This window comes from Spermophilus citellus (genome assembly GCF_964194105.1).
Source record: "Spermophilus citellus genome assembly, chromosome: 1".
In the NCBI taxonomy this organism is placed as follows: domain Eukaryota; kingdom Metazoa; phylum Chordata; class Mammalia; order Rodentia; family Sciuridae; genus Spermophilus; species Spermophilus citellus.
The window spans coordinates 239372639-239389614 of record NC_138182.1 but is presented as its reverse complement, the minus strand read 5'-3'; the positions used below and the strand labels follow the sequence as shown (position 1 = coordinate 239389614).

Below are 16976 nucleotides of genomic sequence, written 5' to 3'. Positions count from 1 at the left end.
TCCTCATAACTCTCGAGGTCATCAAAAACAAAGAATCTGGCCTAGCATGTGTGAGTCCCTGGGTTCACTGCAAGAAAACAAAACAAAAACCAAACAGTCTGTGAAGGTATCACAGCCAAAAGGAGTATTCAGCTCTCCAAAGTTGTTGACAACTTTAAATCACTAAATTTTGGAATGATTTGTTAGGTAAGCATAGATAAACTACGATAGCTTAATAAACAAAACAATACTAGTTATAGAAAGATAAAGGCTACACAAATAGTATATTAACTGAATGGAAAATTATGTGCTGAATATATCATTAATTTTAAAAACTATAGTTATGATTATATAATTAGAAATAAAGATAATTGTATATAAAGTATATTAAATATATAATAAATTATGTTACATATATTACATATAACATGTCAATTATATGCATTTGTGTATACACATTTTTTTTTTCATTCAAAAATAATGGTTGATCATTTGCTAATGCCAGGCACAGTGCCGGCCCTAAAGGATGTGTTCGATCACTTTTCCTTTTCAATATTGAACAACTATATGTATTTCTCTCCAAAATAATGGCTCATTGTAATGGTGGAACCTCAATTAGTAAAGTTACATCAGTTGCCTACTCAAACTTCATTTCTTACCTTCATCCCTACTAACAGACTCTGATTTTATCAGAGTTGTCAGTGTGCCCATCTAAATTACATTTCTCAGCTTCCCTTGTTGCCAGGGATGACCATGAGGCAACTTTGACCATAAAGACCTAAATGGAAATTGCTATATGGGCACCTGGGAAAGTCTTTCAGGAAACAGGTTTTTGTGTTTTGGTTTTGGTGCTGGGGATTGAATCCAGGGCCTTATGCATGCTAGGCAAGCACTCTAACACTGAGCTACATCCCCACTTCAGGAAAGTCTTAAAGAAGGAAATAGACCTAGACTCTGATTTAGTACCCTAGAACTAGGCATCTGAAGGCACATTCTTTCCCTGTGGCATATATGCAGACTTTCTTTGCACTGCTGCCCCTTCTCAGAGGCTTTGCTATATAGCATGATGGTTTAGAACAACAACCAATGGCTTCCCACAAAGACACATAATTAAATGGTAACAGGGAACCTGAAGTTCCATATGAGGGATTCTTCTCCAGAGCCTTTCATAGCAAAACTGATTGTTACTCTTCCAATAAAAACTTTCAGGGATAGGGCTGGGGATGTGGCTCAAGCAGTAGCATGCTCGCCTGGCATGCGTGCGGCCCGGGTTCGATCCTCAGCACCACATACCAACAAAGATGTTGTGTCTGCCGAGAACTAAAAAATAAATATTAAAAATTCTCTCTCTCTCTCTCCTCTCTCACTCTCTCTTAAAAAAAAAAAAAAACTTTCAGGGATAGCTGGGGTTGTAGCTCAGTGGCAGGGCACTTGTCTCAGACCTGTGAGGAACTGGGCTCAATTCTCAGCACCACATAAAAATAAATAAATAAAATAAAATATTGTATTTATCTACAACTACAAAATATTAAAAAAAAAAAACTTTCAGAGATTCCTAAATAACATTCTTATTGTTGTAGCAAAACAAATTATTTTACTTTAGGAAAATAGATAACTGCAAATCTGTAATAAGCTTTTCACTTGGCAGTATGTATGTCATTCTAGTTTTTGTTGTTATTGTTGTTGTGGTTTAGACCTTTATTTTATTTCTTTATTTTAATGTGGTTCCCGGGATCAAACCCAGTGTCTCACGTATGCTAGGCAAGCGCTGAACCACTGAGAAACAACCCCGGCCCACCATTCTAGTTTTTATTAAATTTTTATGTAGGCCTTTTTCTAGAAGTAAACTATTTCTTCTTTTCTTTTTTGCATACTAGGGTATGGGACCCAGGGGCTCTTTACCATTGAGTTACATCCCTAGCCCTTTTTGAGACAGGGTCTCACAAAGTTGTCCCTGCTGGCCTTGAACTTGCATTTCTCCTGCTTCACCTCCTGAGTGGCTGGGATTATGGGTGTGCACCAACTCGGTTGGCTTTCTGTAAACTTCTTAAGGGCAGAGACACATGAGGGACATTTTAAAGTTTCTCATAACACTTAGATGCAGCACATAGTCTAAGTGGTGGCTGGTCACTGGAAAATGATTATGTTAATTCTGTCACTTTGATTCCTAGCTTAGAATTGAAAATTGCATCTGTATAAATGTTATAATATACACAATTTCTAAAAACTGGAAAATTTCAAATATATACAAAAGTAAAGAGTATAATAAACTCCTTTAAATTCACGACTCAACTTCAATATTTATCAATACCTTCCTTTCTTCTTACCAGAACATTTTAAAGTAAAATTGGACAATCTATCATGCAAATTCATACATACTTCAGTGTATCTCTCTCATGGATGAGGACTTTTAAAAAATATTTGTAATACTATCATACCCAGTATTAATAATTTCTTAATATCTTCTAATACCTAGGTCATGTTTGGCTAGATCTATTACACACAAAAAATGCATTTTTACGATTGATTTGTTCAAATAAAAATTAAAATTATATTTGTTGGGCATGTCTTCCCTTCTTGACTCCCTGTCTTGAGAGAGGGTATTTTTATGTTGTCTAGGTTGGCCTCAAACTCACAATTCTCTCACCTTAGTTCTCCCAAGTTGTTGGGATTACAGGCATGCACCATCAACACAGGGTTTTAAATCTTTTTTTAAAAAAAAATTTATTGATTCTTTTTAGTTATACATGACAATAGAATTTATTTTGACATAATAATAAATGCATGGAATATAATTTGTTCTAATTCAGTCCCCAGCACTTTCCCTCCTTTCTCCTCCTGCTTCCTTCCCTGCTCCATTCCCTCTACTCTACTGATTGTTCTGCTATCTAATTATAGCTTTTTTAAAAAAAAAAATCTATGAAAATTCCCTTCTCCTGGCTTTCTAAAATTTTTGTTTATTTTTTTAGTGGTACTGGGAATCAAACCCAGGGCCTTGCACTTGCTAAGCAGCTGCTCCAACACTGGCCCTCCCTGTCAGTCTTTTGAAGTTAGGTCCTACAGAATTTTCTGTATTTTGGAATTGGTTGAGTGTACTCCCTGGAAGCCTTTTAACATTTTCTTCTATCCACGTTATTTCTTACAACTGGTAGTTTAGGTAGAGAGGATTGATGAAATTCAAGTTCAAAAAATATTTCTTTTTGGAAAGAATACTTCATAGTATAGCATATTGAGAGACACATAATGTTTGTTTGATTGTCACACTTTCAATGACATTGAGAATTATCAGTGGGTTCAGGTCATATCAGCATTAAGTCACCATTATAAATTCCCTCTTCAACCTTTCACTTAATTGTTTTAGCAAACATTGAAGATCATTACTTAGAGCCATTGCTTCAGTTAGGGTTGAAACAATTATTCTTTTTTAGTTTGTTATTTTACTTAGGAAATCTTGCCTACTAACCCATGACCTGTTTTGCAATTCTGTACTTAAACATACAGATAAAATTTAAATTCCTTCATGTAGTCTTCCCTGTTTGCTAAAGGGCAGGACTTCTATCCATTGGCATCTCTCATATTCTGCTCTGCCATAAAATTTCATCTGCCAGTCTGCAGGCCCAGGAGAGCCCACATATGTCCTTGGGATCTATGTATCACTATAATTTTCAGCACAGTGCTCTGAATATAGCAAGTGTACAAAAAATATGTGAAAATGTTTTGGTGAGGTGAGTATTCAGATTAAAAATGCCCAACGCATACAAACACAAGAGCTAGATTCCAAAATGAAAGATACACACACATACACACACAAATATACATGTAATACCACAAATTTATTAAATACACAGAGAAGAACAAACCCAAACTTTGACAATATCAAGAGTTTTCCACAGTCTTTCAAAAGTTAACAGAAATAAGGGATAATTGAGGGGACATAAATTCATAATTCACGAAACAATGTAGCATACTCAGTTAAGAATTACACTGAGGAGTTAAGACTATAAAATGGCAACATCCCATAGATATTTAAAAATTTGTATTTGTATTTATTTACAATATGGATATAGGTCCTCAAGGACTCATAGAGCTGTAGGTAATAAACTAGATTATGTAGCTGGGCTTTTTGTCTGTTAGATAAGCTCATCCAATGACAATAAAGTCTTACAAAGTGGACAAAACCTCAATAGAAACTGTTTGACCGCACAGAGCCCTTTAAACAAAACATTGCTCACACAAATCCTACACCCAGGGACGCTTATCTTAATTTGCTATTCCTATGCAGAGAATACTTCTGCCAATTGCAATCTGTTTTCATGTGGCATTCTAACTCCCAATTTCTATCCACAGAATTGAGAATGTGGTTTCGTGGCATATTGCTGTTAGTTCATAGGCACATCAAACATTCTAGACTTCAGAAAGGTTAGGAAAGGTGATGCTATGTGGGTCATAAAAAAATAAATCAAATTCCCTGTTTTATCTTCAATTTTTTTCCTTCCTTTTGGTCTTTACCTTATTTGGGTCCCCAGGAACTGTTATGTATGTATAGCAGCACCCTACACACCTTCAGATTTTTAGCATTTTTACTTTGGATTCAAAGAACCAAAACAGAAAACACTCAAGGAGTCGTGAGACCTTTACGGTGGTATTACGGTGGTAAAAACTGGAATAGCTGTTTCTTTTAGTTCTGCTCTCCTGTTCTTTCTTTATTTTTAGTAGGAAATTCCCCCCATTTACCAACCCTCACCTTCTCATACTGTAAGCAAGTGAGATCATAAAGGTCAGTTAGTGAGAAATAACCTTATGAATCTGGTAAGTGTGAAGACAAAAGGTCATAGTATAGTCATGGGCCTGGGGGAGACAAAGAACAACCGATATTACAATCAGTGAAAACTCAGGCTTTGTTGTACAATAAGTATCACCGTGTGTTATACAATAACTGGGACCATAACTGCTAATTGTTCAAAGTCGTTTGCACATAAACAATCCTTCAAAATTTAGCATAAATATAACAACAACAAAAAGCACAAAGGAAAGGTTCACAGATGTCCAAATACTGCAGTTCTTGGACAAAACTATCGATTGGTAGTTTTGATTCTCCAATAAGATAATGTGAAAACAACAGCATACCACAAAGTAGCCACTTTAGAGAAAAAAGCAAAAACCTATGACAAATGAATTTCAGCACTTCATTATATGGTGTGTAGTTCTGAAAAAGAGAAATCCAGGCTAACTCACAAAATACTTTATTCATGTAGTATCTCTCTAACAATAAATATGTAAATCTATAACTATAATGTAATTTGTCTCTCAAAATTTGTCTCTTTATTTATATAACCAAATCTTCCCCCAATACTCTCTTGTGCCACCTCCTGCCTCCAGTTGCTTCATAAACCACTCTAAACCCTATCTGGATACTGTGTATGATGAGTGGTCTAAAATTATTTATGCTTTAAAGGTACCTGCAGTATGCTAATCATATGAACATTTACGTCTTTAAACAATGTATACTTAGCCAAGATAATTCTTTAAACCATGACAATATCACAAAATGACATTATAATATAACGGACAACAGATTTTTCCCTACTGAATTACATAGTATTTTCTTCATTGATAAATTCACCTTTTTTCCAGAGATATACAGAGTTAATTGCAAATTTGTAACAGCTAAGTGTTCATTAACCCATCCAGGCAAATCACCTTGCTTCCAAAATAATATTAACTCTACCTTAGTGTCAAGTGCCTCAGGGTACTAACTGGAAGGAATTCTCATCAGCAAAAGTGGTGGAAGCTGCTCAAGAAGATACATTAAAATTTATCACGAGTGATTTTTAAAAGTGACTGATCCCAAATTCATGTTTATCAGTGTTAGTGCTTGAGAATAAGAATTGACCTCTAAAATAAATACAGTGTCTTCTGAACACAATCAACAAGTGACAGAGCCCGAGCCTACAGTGGAGGTTTCCAGCCCCAGCAGAAGGAATCTATTGTACTCCATGGGTCTCTGTCCGTGCTCAAAATATCTAATATTTTTCATCTATACTGGACGTCTTTGAAGAGTACTATATTGTTTCACATCCTTCTTTCACTGTAACAAAGCATATTAAACAAAACTTTTCAGTTCAGTTTAAAAGCAGCTGGAAAACCCATGGCTGCTCTAGGCTCTCATTATCAAAAGACTTATCTGGGAACTTTGGATTCTCAAATATCAGAAACTCCAATAACTTATCAAAAAATACAAGCTCTTGGTTTTGAAAAATATACAAAATCATGGCATAGGTAAATATATCTTGATTGTCAAGGAAGACAAGATATCAGTCTCAATCATGCTGTGCTTGTATTTTAGTGACGTTTGTTTTTGCAGTTTCCATTATTTACACTTTTAGGCAATCTCTGACCCTTGGTGTAAGCACGGTACCAAAAGTGGAGAAAGAGCAGCAGAAAGATGAACCCATAACTCATAATAATGTAGAGAAAGACTGGAAACTGGTACTTGCAATCCTCCATGAAAAATATCTGGCCTATGTGGATGGTGACAATAACAAACTGCACCTAAAAAAAAAAAAAATCAAAGAATTAAAAAAAAAAACATTTAGATATGAAGAGTTAACAATTCTTTTCCTACTAATGTTTATACACTCCTCACCCAAATCTGGGCCAGGGACGTTCACCTTTAAATCTAGCCTCCCTGAGAGTAGAAATGGAGGGCATAATATCAAAATACAGATGGGAGTTTGGAACCACTGTACAGACCTGCTGAACGGTGCACCTCCAGGGGGTCCCACTTAAATGTCCACTGGAGTTGTACTCCTCAGAGAACCAGCAGGGCAGGTTTTCTTTGGCAGTCTGAGTCCTTTACTCTGACAAAATGTACATAAGACCACTACCTCATGGCCTAATTTTCCATATTGGTTTCAAATTTCCAATATTCTCTCCTGCTGTTAGACCAAGTATTTCAATTTTTGGAAAATAAAAATATTCAAATTAGAGTTCCTCTCATTTTGTAGGAACCAATACATCCCTCAGTCCTCATATCTGCCATGTGTCTCACATTGTCACACATAAAAATAGTTCCAGATGCCAACTAGGTGTAGAATTAGCAAGGACTTAGAGGGTACTCATGTCCCCCTAGTAATACTCAAAGGCTTTCTGGACTGGATCATTCTATGCATTTCTAACAGGCTCCTTTTCTATGCCAATGTCAGACTTTGGGATATATATATTTGTCCCTGATTAAAAGGGAACATTGTTCTAGGGAAATTTAAGAAAAGAATATTCTATAGAAATAAATAACAATTACAATTCATCTAGTTACAACCATGGTTAAGATTTTCAGTTTCTTTTATAACCATTTTATTGTTATCATCATCCACTTTCTTTGAATTATTTTAATGAACTTTTCTTACATTCCTGCCCAGTAGCTACTATTCCTTTCATTTAATAGAGGAAGGAAAACTTAAGATCAAGCAAGCTCTACACTCCTATGCCTGTGTGTGTAGATGACTAACATTTGAAATAATCATCAACCAATGTCTACCCTTCACTTCTACATAAAAGTTTTTCTACTTTACTGAAATTTTTTTCAAAAAATTAAAGAGTGTGTTAAGTGAAAACAAAGACAAATACAAATTTGTTTATGTAGTATAATATAAATCATATAAAATGTACACACATGTGCATAAAGGAGAAAGCTGAATAAGAACAAAATATAATTTTCAGTATGATAATCTCTGGGAGGTGGAATTATGCTTGTTTTATTTCTCTTTGGCTAATTAGGTGGTGTAATTTCTCTGCAATGAGCATATATCATTTAAAATAAAAAAATATTTTTTAAAAAACAACAGTAAATAATTTTCATAACTTCATAGAATTTCAAAGTATATGAAACTTATGCCTCTAGTTCCTTATGTCTGGTCATTTAGGTTGCTGCTAATTTCAGATAAGATAAACAACTGCATCTAAGGAGAGTACCTTAGAGGAATCTACTAAATTTTACTCAGCAAGTTGTAGGATTTTAACAACAAAAAATATCTATCCTTAATAGTCTACGTATAATTACATTCATAGTTTCCCCTTGGCATTGCTGGCAGAATATGACATCCAATTTATTATAGACTACAAATTTGGAAATATGAAGTTAGCAGAATTCTCCTTTTAATAGAAGACAGTAACACTTAAAGCAAATAATTATCTTGTACCCAAAGTTATAATTTTAAAATTTATAAGCCTTATATATTTTAGGATTAATGCTTAAGTATCATTTGGTGTGAACTGAGTACCTCTGCTCTTTGAAACACTGTCTACGTGAGGTCAGTACTCCAAAATGTACATCACACATGTATGTTGATTTACTGCTGTATCCTTTAATCGTCACAATACATTTCCTTATTGGAGGAAAGATATACTTATGAATGTTAGGAGTAGATAGGCACGCAGAAAGGCTTGTCATTCCCTCAAATTAGAGTGAGGATATGGAATTTCTAACTTCTAATTTAGTATTAAGCCTATTGAGGGTCACATAACTTTGAGGTTGGTTATTTGCTTATTTTGTAGTGCTGGGGATGAAACCCAAGCTTTACATATGCTAGGCCAGTACTCTACCACTGATCTATAGCCCAGTCCATATTTTTTTTTAAATAAATGTTGAGATAGCATACAGAGGGTATAAGATACTGATGCTGATTTAATTTTTTAAACCTTTTGGTTACCAAATATGCTTTCTTTTCAATGAACTTCCTGACAAAGTTCAAATAACATCAAAAGGATAGTGTGTGTGGGGGGGGGGGGGCTGGGGTTGTGGCTCAGAGAGGTAGAGCACTCGCAGAGCATGTATGAGGAATTGTGGTTTGATCCTCAGCACCACATAAAAAAAATAAAATAAAGATTTAAAAAAAAAGGATAGTGTCATATAGGGGCCAGAAAGTATACCTGTGCCGTTTCATAAATTTTGTTCTATATTTAGCAAGTATTCTAATTCACAGCAAAAACAAATGACTGCAGTTTATTTCATATCTGGTTTTAAAGAAAGTTAGTTACTCACAAGCTGTAAAGATGTCAAATATTTTTTCCACCACAAATACTTCTGGTAGGCTGGTCCCAGTGCACAAAGTCCATAGTAGAAATACATGACTACATGCACAGCTGTATTTACAAAGGCATGGAATGTTCCCAAACCACCTGGGAAAAAAAGTTATTATAACCTGGGGGTGTTGTTCCTTAAAATCAGACACATTTTTGTCTGACCTGAGATTTTAGTATAACTATTTCTTGAATTTTAGAAGGAAGAAAGAAAAGAACATATAAAATATCAATTATGTTAAACAGTTATCAAACTAGAGAGAGCTTGGTACTATATTTAATAAAATACAAATGCAAATCAGGAAATAAATCAGCACATTTATTTATTATATTCTAATTTAAGAAGGTTTTTTGATTTTGGCTTACTTTAACAAACTGAGTTATCTCCTAAATATGATACTTTGTTTAATAATAATCAAAATCTTCTTTTAGTGAAGGTTAACACATATAAAGTACACAAAGTACATTAATGTTAAGTGTTCAACTTCAGGTTTTTCATAAATACACCCACATGACCAACACAAAGATCAAGATATAGAATATTCACAATACCACATAGAGTCCTATGTGCCCTTCCCAAGGTAACCTCTTATTTCTATAAATCACTCTTAATTTTGCCTGTCATTAAGTTTTATATAAATGGAGTTACATGGGAGGTACTCTTTCATGTCTGCCTTCTTTCAATCAGCATAATGTTTTTAAGATTCATGCACATGTTGGTGTGTGTACACTAATACTTGTCTTTTTACTGTTGGCAGTATTACACCATATGAATGCATCAATGTTTATTCAGTCTCCTGCTGAAAGATACTTGGGTCATTTCCAATTTGGGCTATTAATAATAAGATTGCGAAGCATATTTTTATACAGACATTGTGTGGAATCAAATCTACTTTTCCCACTCTCATTAATTTACATTAAATATTTTTAGAGTCACAAAAATACTGGCAGTAAAACCATTGGCTTCCATTAGTAGGCTCTGCTAAATTTGCTTTAATCAATTATTGTTTTTTTCCAAAATAAACATTTATTAACTGTTCAACCATCCTTGCTTACTAGCTCGATTTGATTATGCCTTCTTATCTTGGTTTTCCTCTTTTAATTTCACCGTCTTTAATTTAGAGGAAGAGCCAAGAACACTTGGGAATGTAAGAAGAGATCTTTTAATTGTCTTTAGCTATAATAGTAGTCACTGGAAGAGGTTGTAGGGAGTTTAGCTGATGGTAGGGGAAAAAAATCCCAAAAAGTTTCCTGAGGGTCTCTTTCTGAAGAGGCACAATAAGAAAAATTGGCCTTCTTTATGTACAGTCTGACTGTGCTTATTAATGTTCACCTGGAATTTAAAATTTTCTCCAAAATATTTTTTGTCTTATATACCAGAATTCTTTGATTCAAGAAATAAAACAAACCTCACATATTTGAACTAATTATGACAGAGGAAGGACCGAAATCATAAACACTATGAATTATAGAAAGTTTAAAGGGAAAACACAAATTTAACACTTTTAACATAATCATCTAAGAAAAATGTCATAAAATTATTGCATATCAGAAACAAACTATTATTTGATAATTTTTCATACCAGAGGCACTTCTAGATACTTCTGAATAGTACCTCTGCTAGAGTACTCCCTTCAAGTGACCTGTTCTACCTAATTACTTTTGAGTAGTTAAATCTTCCCCTAAGGCATACTTATGCTATTTTGCTCTGCTTTGTAAACATTTTATTCCTCAGTAGAGTAAATCATATTTTAGCTAATCCTTCAATTTCCACAAATTTTAGAAAAAACAATTAATGAAGCTTATTAACAACTCTCAGCTTTTATTATTTAAATTTGGATTAGTCTTATTTCCCCCAAAGAAACTTGAATAAATAAATAAATTATTGTGGTGTGAAAACACCTTTTCTAGGGTAATTTAAAAATAGAGCAGTTTTCTACTTCTGATAGCTTAGGAGTCCAGTTGCTTCACAGAGGATAAGCCAAATACCTCTCCAGTCCATTTATGTGTCATGATAATATGCCCACAGGAAGTCTATGTCGGCCTTCATAAAGAACTATATCAGAGCCTTTTTGCACTCACACTCCTCTCCCATTATATGATAGAGGAGCAGCCATTTTCCTTTTGGATACTTTGATCATTTAAATGTCCTAAGATGAGAATCCTGTGACAGGGATTGAACAAAACACTGGTGTAGCTAAGAAGGTTTAGTAAAGCCTACTGATCAACAGAAGCTATACAATAAAATCCACTCACTTTTTTTCTCCTGTAATGAATATTTTCTAAGTTATTTCAATAAGTTTCTTCATAGAACAATCACATCTTAATTAGCAATGCTTTTTACTTTGCTATTTGAAGTACTTTCTGAGTTTGCTTGCTTTATGAGAAGGGGTCTAAAAAACAACCACCTCAGAATGAATTAAAATCAGTGCCATCACATTATACTCCTTTGGTTTGGAAAGAAATAAAGGAATCACTGGGTAATTATCACAATTTTCCATATTGCTCAAAAGGGGTACATACATAATTAATACAAAAAAACTGCCACAGAAATATTTTCATTATATCCCAGAGAAGGGCACATGATGCAAACAGGAAATTAAACACTAGATAGAGATCAGCTGTGCTCAAGTTTTTGACAAACACCGCTTAAACCAGACAGTTTCATTCTAGGAATGGAGGCCAGTGCCTCTCTGCACCTCTGGAAATATCTCCTGTTGCTGTGCTTGCTACTGAATAGACATCAGGTAAGCTGTTCAAGTGTTTACTAGAATTTTACACCTAAGAATGAGTGGGAATGACAACTCATGAAACATACAAGAGACCAGAAAACATTATCTTCTATATTTTGTAAAAAAAGGGGGACTAAGGTTTGAACAAGGGATCCATTATAAAGTGAATGATATCCATACACATGTTAACATTTAAAAATTGGGGTACATTATATATTCAAATTTTCATTATTGAAAGCATTACTTGTTTTTGAAATGGAAATTTCATCTGTGAGCTAAAAAATTAAAGTGAGAAAGTAACTACATTATTTAAATAAAATTTACGTTTTATATATATAAAATTTTATATATCAGATATACAATACAGAAAAATGAGAAAATACAGAGAAGGAAAAAGAGAAGAAAAACCAGTTTTTATTTCAATATCTCCAAATCAATATTCTGGAGCATTGCTTTGCAATGTTTTTTCTATTTCTATTTATTTGTCAGAGTTGTAATATAGTGTAGCTGTCTTTTGGTACCCAAGGAGATTGGTTCCAGGACTCCCTGGGGATACCAAGATGTCTGGATGTTCAAAGTCCCTTAGATAACATGGGATGGTATTTACATATATTCTATGCACATCCTCCCATATCCTTTAAATCATCTCTGGAGTACTTATAATACCAAAAAATGTAAATGATATGAAAATGGTTGTTAAGTTGTATTGTTTAGGGAATAATAACAAGATTTAGCATAGATGTAATTTTTTTTGCATATTTTAGGTTCATTGTTGGTGAAATACATGGATAAAGAATCCATAGATATGGAAAGTCAACTGTATTCTAGTCTCATGGAAGAAAAGGACATAAATTATAAGGATATAGAAATGTCTTTACTAGCATTCTTTAATATAAAATAATCATTTTCTGATAATTAGGAGTTAAGCTGCCTAATGGAGAAGATGAACTAAATACTTCTCAATATCATTTTGTTTCATGGTATTTATACACATAAAAAATAAACACTCTACTACTAGGCAATGTTCAGGTATTTTGCAATTTTTCGTCAACACAAATAAGGTGTTAATGTAGATCACTTAAGAAAAACCTAGAGACACAATGTATATGTGAGAGAAAAAAATAACACAGATAAGTAAAATAACAAAGATTAAATACTATAGCTACATTTGATTTGTGAAATGGACACAGCTAAAGACATCTTGTTAGAAAGTGAATTAAATATTTATATTAACATGCATCATAAGAAAAGGAGTTATATTTACTTTAAAATTTTCTTAACATATAAATGCCAATTTGGGACAAAGAAGAAAATTTTATGTACTGGGAAATCCAATGCCCACAGGCCCTGTAGGGAAAATCCTTTACCCACATTTCTCAGCCCTAGTGGCTTTTCTAGGTTGATGCCTAACTGAAAGGAGCTATTCATAGAAATATTAAAGCATTGTTTCGTATGAGCTATAGGCTTATTTGAAGAATTCTTAAATTTAGGAAATTAGACTAAATAAATCTTACCTTGCTAAGGTAAGAATATGTCCGTGGGGGATACTGCTTATTTAAGACTTTATGATGGGATAAAATTACTGCCTATTTTCTCCATTTCTAGATATTCAAAAACATAAAACCAAAATGAAATCAACAGAAGAGGCTGTTTGTCAAGTTTTTGATTTAAACTATTTTTGACTTTAAAAACACCAGAATGCTTTGGGAAGTTAAGCTAACTAAAATTTGACCCATTTTTAAAGAGTTGTTAGGTCCTGGGGTATGCCATTGTTTGAAAATGTGTCTTTCTCCAAAGGTTCATGTGTTGGAAGCTTGGACCCAACATAATGTGTGCTGAAAGGTGGTGGGACCTTTGAGAGGTAGGGCCTACTGGGAGATGACTGGGTTATGACCATCCCCAGGAAACTGTTATTGCTGGTCTTTCACAAGTGGATTATTTCCCTCCAGATCAGGTTTATTACAAAAGAGTGAATCAGGACCTTCCCTAGTCTCTTGCTTCTTCTCTTGTCATATCACCTCTCTCTAGCATGCATTCCCACCATGATGCTATCTGCCATAATATGACACAGAGGGCCCTCACCAGAGCCAAACAAATGAGACTAAACAATTCTGGACTTTCAGTCTCCAAAACTGTGAGCTAAAGAAATACCTTTTTGTATTTATCAACCAGCTGCTGATACTTTGTTACAGCAATACAAAATTGACCAAGATGGCATATATGTAAGTTATTCGGAATTTGAAGGCAGATAAGACATGGGAACTTGAGATAAATATTCTGACTTCCTGGGAACATATAAAAAATAGTTACCTAACTAGAGTCCTAGGCTTTTTACCATTTTACATATTCACTGTTTATTTATTTAAAGACATGTAATAGAACTCTTTGGGAAAAGAATAAAATCCAAACAAAACTAAAAACATTTATACAAGACTGTGCCTCTAAATCATGTGTACCTAAAGATTTGGGGAAAAAGTCTAACTAACAGTCCTATGTTTACATATCAGGTAATAATTTGAAAGTCAGAAGTTAACCAAAGTGACTCTTTGATTTTTTTTTTTGTTTCTTATAAAGTATATTTAAGGATAAAATTTTTTATTTGTAGCATACAGAAATGTTATCATTCATATCACATGATCCCAGCTCTCCCTTGGCTACCTGCAGCAAATTTGACTCCAAACCACCAGGTCCATGGCATGATGGTATGATGGAAGACATGAAGGAAAGTCACTTGGCTACTTTTCTTACGCAGAACAAAAAAGATCTGAAATAATTTAAAGATAATCAAGTTCATAAAAATTATGCAATAATTTATTGAATATTACAAAAAAATTGGCAAAGAGCAAACTATTTCACATCATGATTTGCTTTGAAATAACTGCCTTATGGAAAGGTTATAGAATTAGCTGTTTCTCTGAGTGGCAGCTCGAAAGCTAACATATGACTAGCTGGGAATGATATCTCATCATGGGAGAACCAATAAGAAAGTGAAAAGAAATTTTATGCAGATATAAAAAAATCAAAGATATAAAGTGAAGAATTTGGCTAAAAAATGATTGAAAGAAAGGCTAGTGGTTAAAAAAAATTCCAATGGCCTTTGAAGTTTATGGGAAACTAAAAGTCCTTAATTCTCAGAACTGAAATTATTTTTATTCAACATTGCTCTCTGATACATCCTATCAATCTGGAATAAGGGATGAGGCAAACCAAGAGAGAGGTACAACATATCAAAAGTTAGCAAGTTAATATAAAAGGAAGATAAAGAAGAGTTAATTTTAAAAATACAAGGGCAAAGAAAGCAAAGTTGTATAAGAAAAATGAGAAGGGCAACAGACGTACCATTCAGATCATGTGAACTAGGGGGTTTGTAGAATCTTCACAAAATGAAAAGCAGAATTTTGGGGGGAAATGTTCAAAAAATATTCACAATACCTGAACTTAAACTAAGATATATTTTAAAATTCAGGACTAAACAGAATAGTGCAAAGAAAAGTATTACTGTAATGGGAATAGTTGAGAATATAGAAGCAGCAACAGTTTCCTTGCAGAAGCTGGAACTGAAAACATGCAAAGCAGAATCAATGAAGCAAAAATGCATTTGTTTATGCACATGGAAGAATGAAGCCTGGTACAGCAGGAAAAGCCATAAATTAGCACTCTGGGTCCTGGTCCCAGTCAGTAGTAGCATTCCTCTGATAAGTCACTGAATTTTTAGCTTTAATTTTTTTCTGAGTGAGGACTCTAGAATACCCTAGGTGTGTCTTATAATATCCAAGCATATTTTTAAAATAGCCATGTTTGGTCTCTACTCCAGACCAATTGACATCACATCCCTGAAGGTAGAGTCCACGTTTTGTTGTTTTTGTTCCTAATGCAATTAATTCTACGGCTATGAAGACTAAGAACCATTAGACTATGACAAGGAGGTTCTCACTTTAAAGTGTGGCCCTTGGATGAACAGCATTAGCATCATCTGAGATCTTGTTAGAAATGTAAATTCTTGAGCACCATCTAAAACCCATTAAATCAGAAGCAAGGGGTCCAGGCATTTGTGGTTTAAAAAACCTTCCAGGTAATTCTAACACATTAAAGTTTAAGAGCCACTAGATTCTAATTTCACTAAAGTCTCTTCCAATTCTATCTAACATAATAAGATTAGTCAACTGAGAAGTCGAAACATGTTAAGATTTCCTATAAGCTCAGGGATAGTACACACTTGTCAACCTCAAAATCAGAAAGGATTCCAAGTAACTAAGATATATTTGCCAGGGAGATATAGTCAATATTCAGCTTCTGGAAACAAAGGCTCATGGCTTTCTTCTCTCATTGACACTAATCTTTGTCACTCTAATCTTTGATATTTGCTTCTCCCTGGACCCAGTCATCCAAATACAGAGTTGATCCTCACCAGGATCTCATAGGAAGAGCTAGGGCCAAAAGCACACAGTTCAAAAAGACAGTTCGAGAAGTCCTGGTGTTCCCCCAATTCCTCCTACCCCAGTGGTAATCTCACATCCAAGTGTAACCTTAGGGAATTTGAAGCACTTATCCTCTTAAAGGAGTGTGGAGGAACATTGCTTTGGTAGAAAAAACTAAAGGGCTCTGTTCTTTGCTTCATGAACTTTCTTCATAAAACTACACTACCATCGACATAAAGATGTATAGTTTTTGGAGAATAAGTGAGAATTAAATGCTTAACTTAATCAGGTGTTAAATACCTTTGGGAGTTTGTGAAATATTGGAAAATAAGCTTATCCTGCTGATTCTAGTAAGCTACTGATAATAAAAGGTAAAAGAGATAAGAGTAGGTCTACCTGAGGAGAAATAGCCCAAGTTATTAGACAACTGAACTAGAGCACTTTATTGCTTTCATTGAAACATCAAATATTTACCAAATGTGGTGACCACATACTCACAGTGTCTAACAGCTCAATAAATTTGGAGAAGTAATAAAGCCAGCAGGTGTGTGCCATCTGCAAAAATACACACAGTTATGAACTCATTTTATTATATTTTTAGCATGGACAAAAGTTTATTAATTTTTTTTATAAAATAGACGCAACAAATTTATCACCTTAACCATTTTGGGCATGCAGTTCAGTGGAGTTATATTCCCACTGTTGTGCAACTATCACGACCATCCATCCATAGAATTCTTTATCTTCTAAGATTGAAACTCTGGACTCA

General features: G+C 34.1%; 1 protein-coding gene across 1 annotated transcript in view; it reads right to left on the bottom strand.

Moving 5' to 3' along the window:
* Positions 1-3872: 3872 nt before the first annotated feature.
* The window catches only part of ELOVL7 (ELOVL fatty acid elongase 7), a 68050-nt gene continuing 54946 nt past the window's right edge, over positions 3873-16976 (bottom strand). Inside the window, exons 5-8 of the mRNA XM_081302919.1 lie at positions 16706-16762; positions 14448-14553; positions 9020-9156; positions 3873-6531 (exon numbers count right to left, since the gene is read on the bottom strand). Of these exons, the coding sequence (XP_081159045.1) occupies positions 6322-6531; positions 9020-9156; positions 14448-14553; positions 16706-16762 (510 nt within the window). The 3' untranslated portion in view covers positions 3873-6321. The remainder of the gene's footprint in view (positions 6532-9019; positions 9157-14447; positions 14554-16705; positions 16763-16976) is intronic.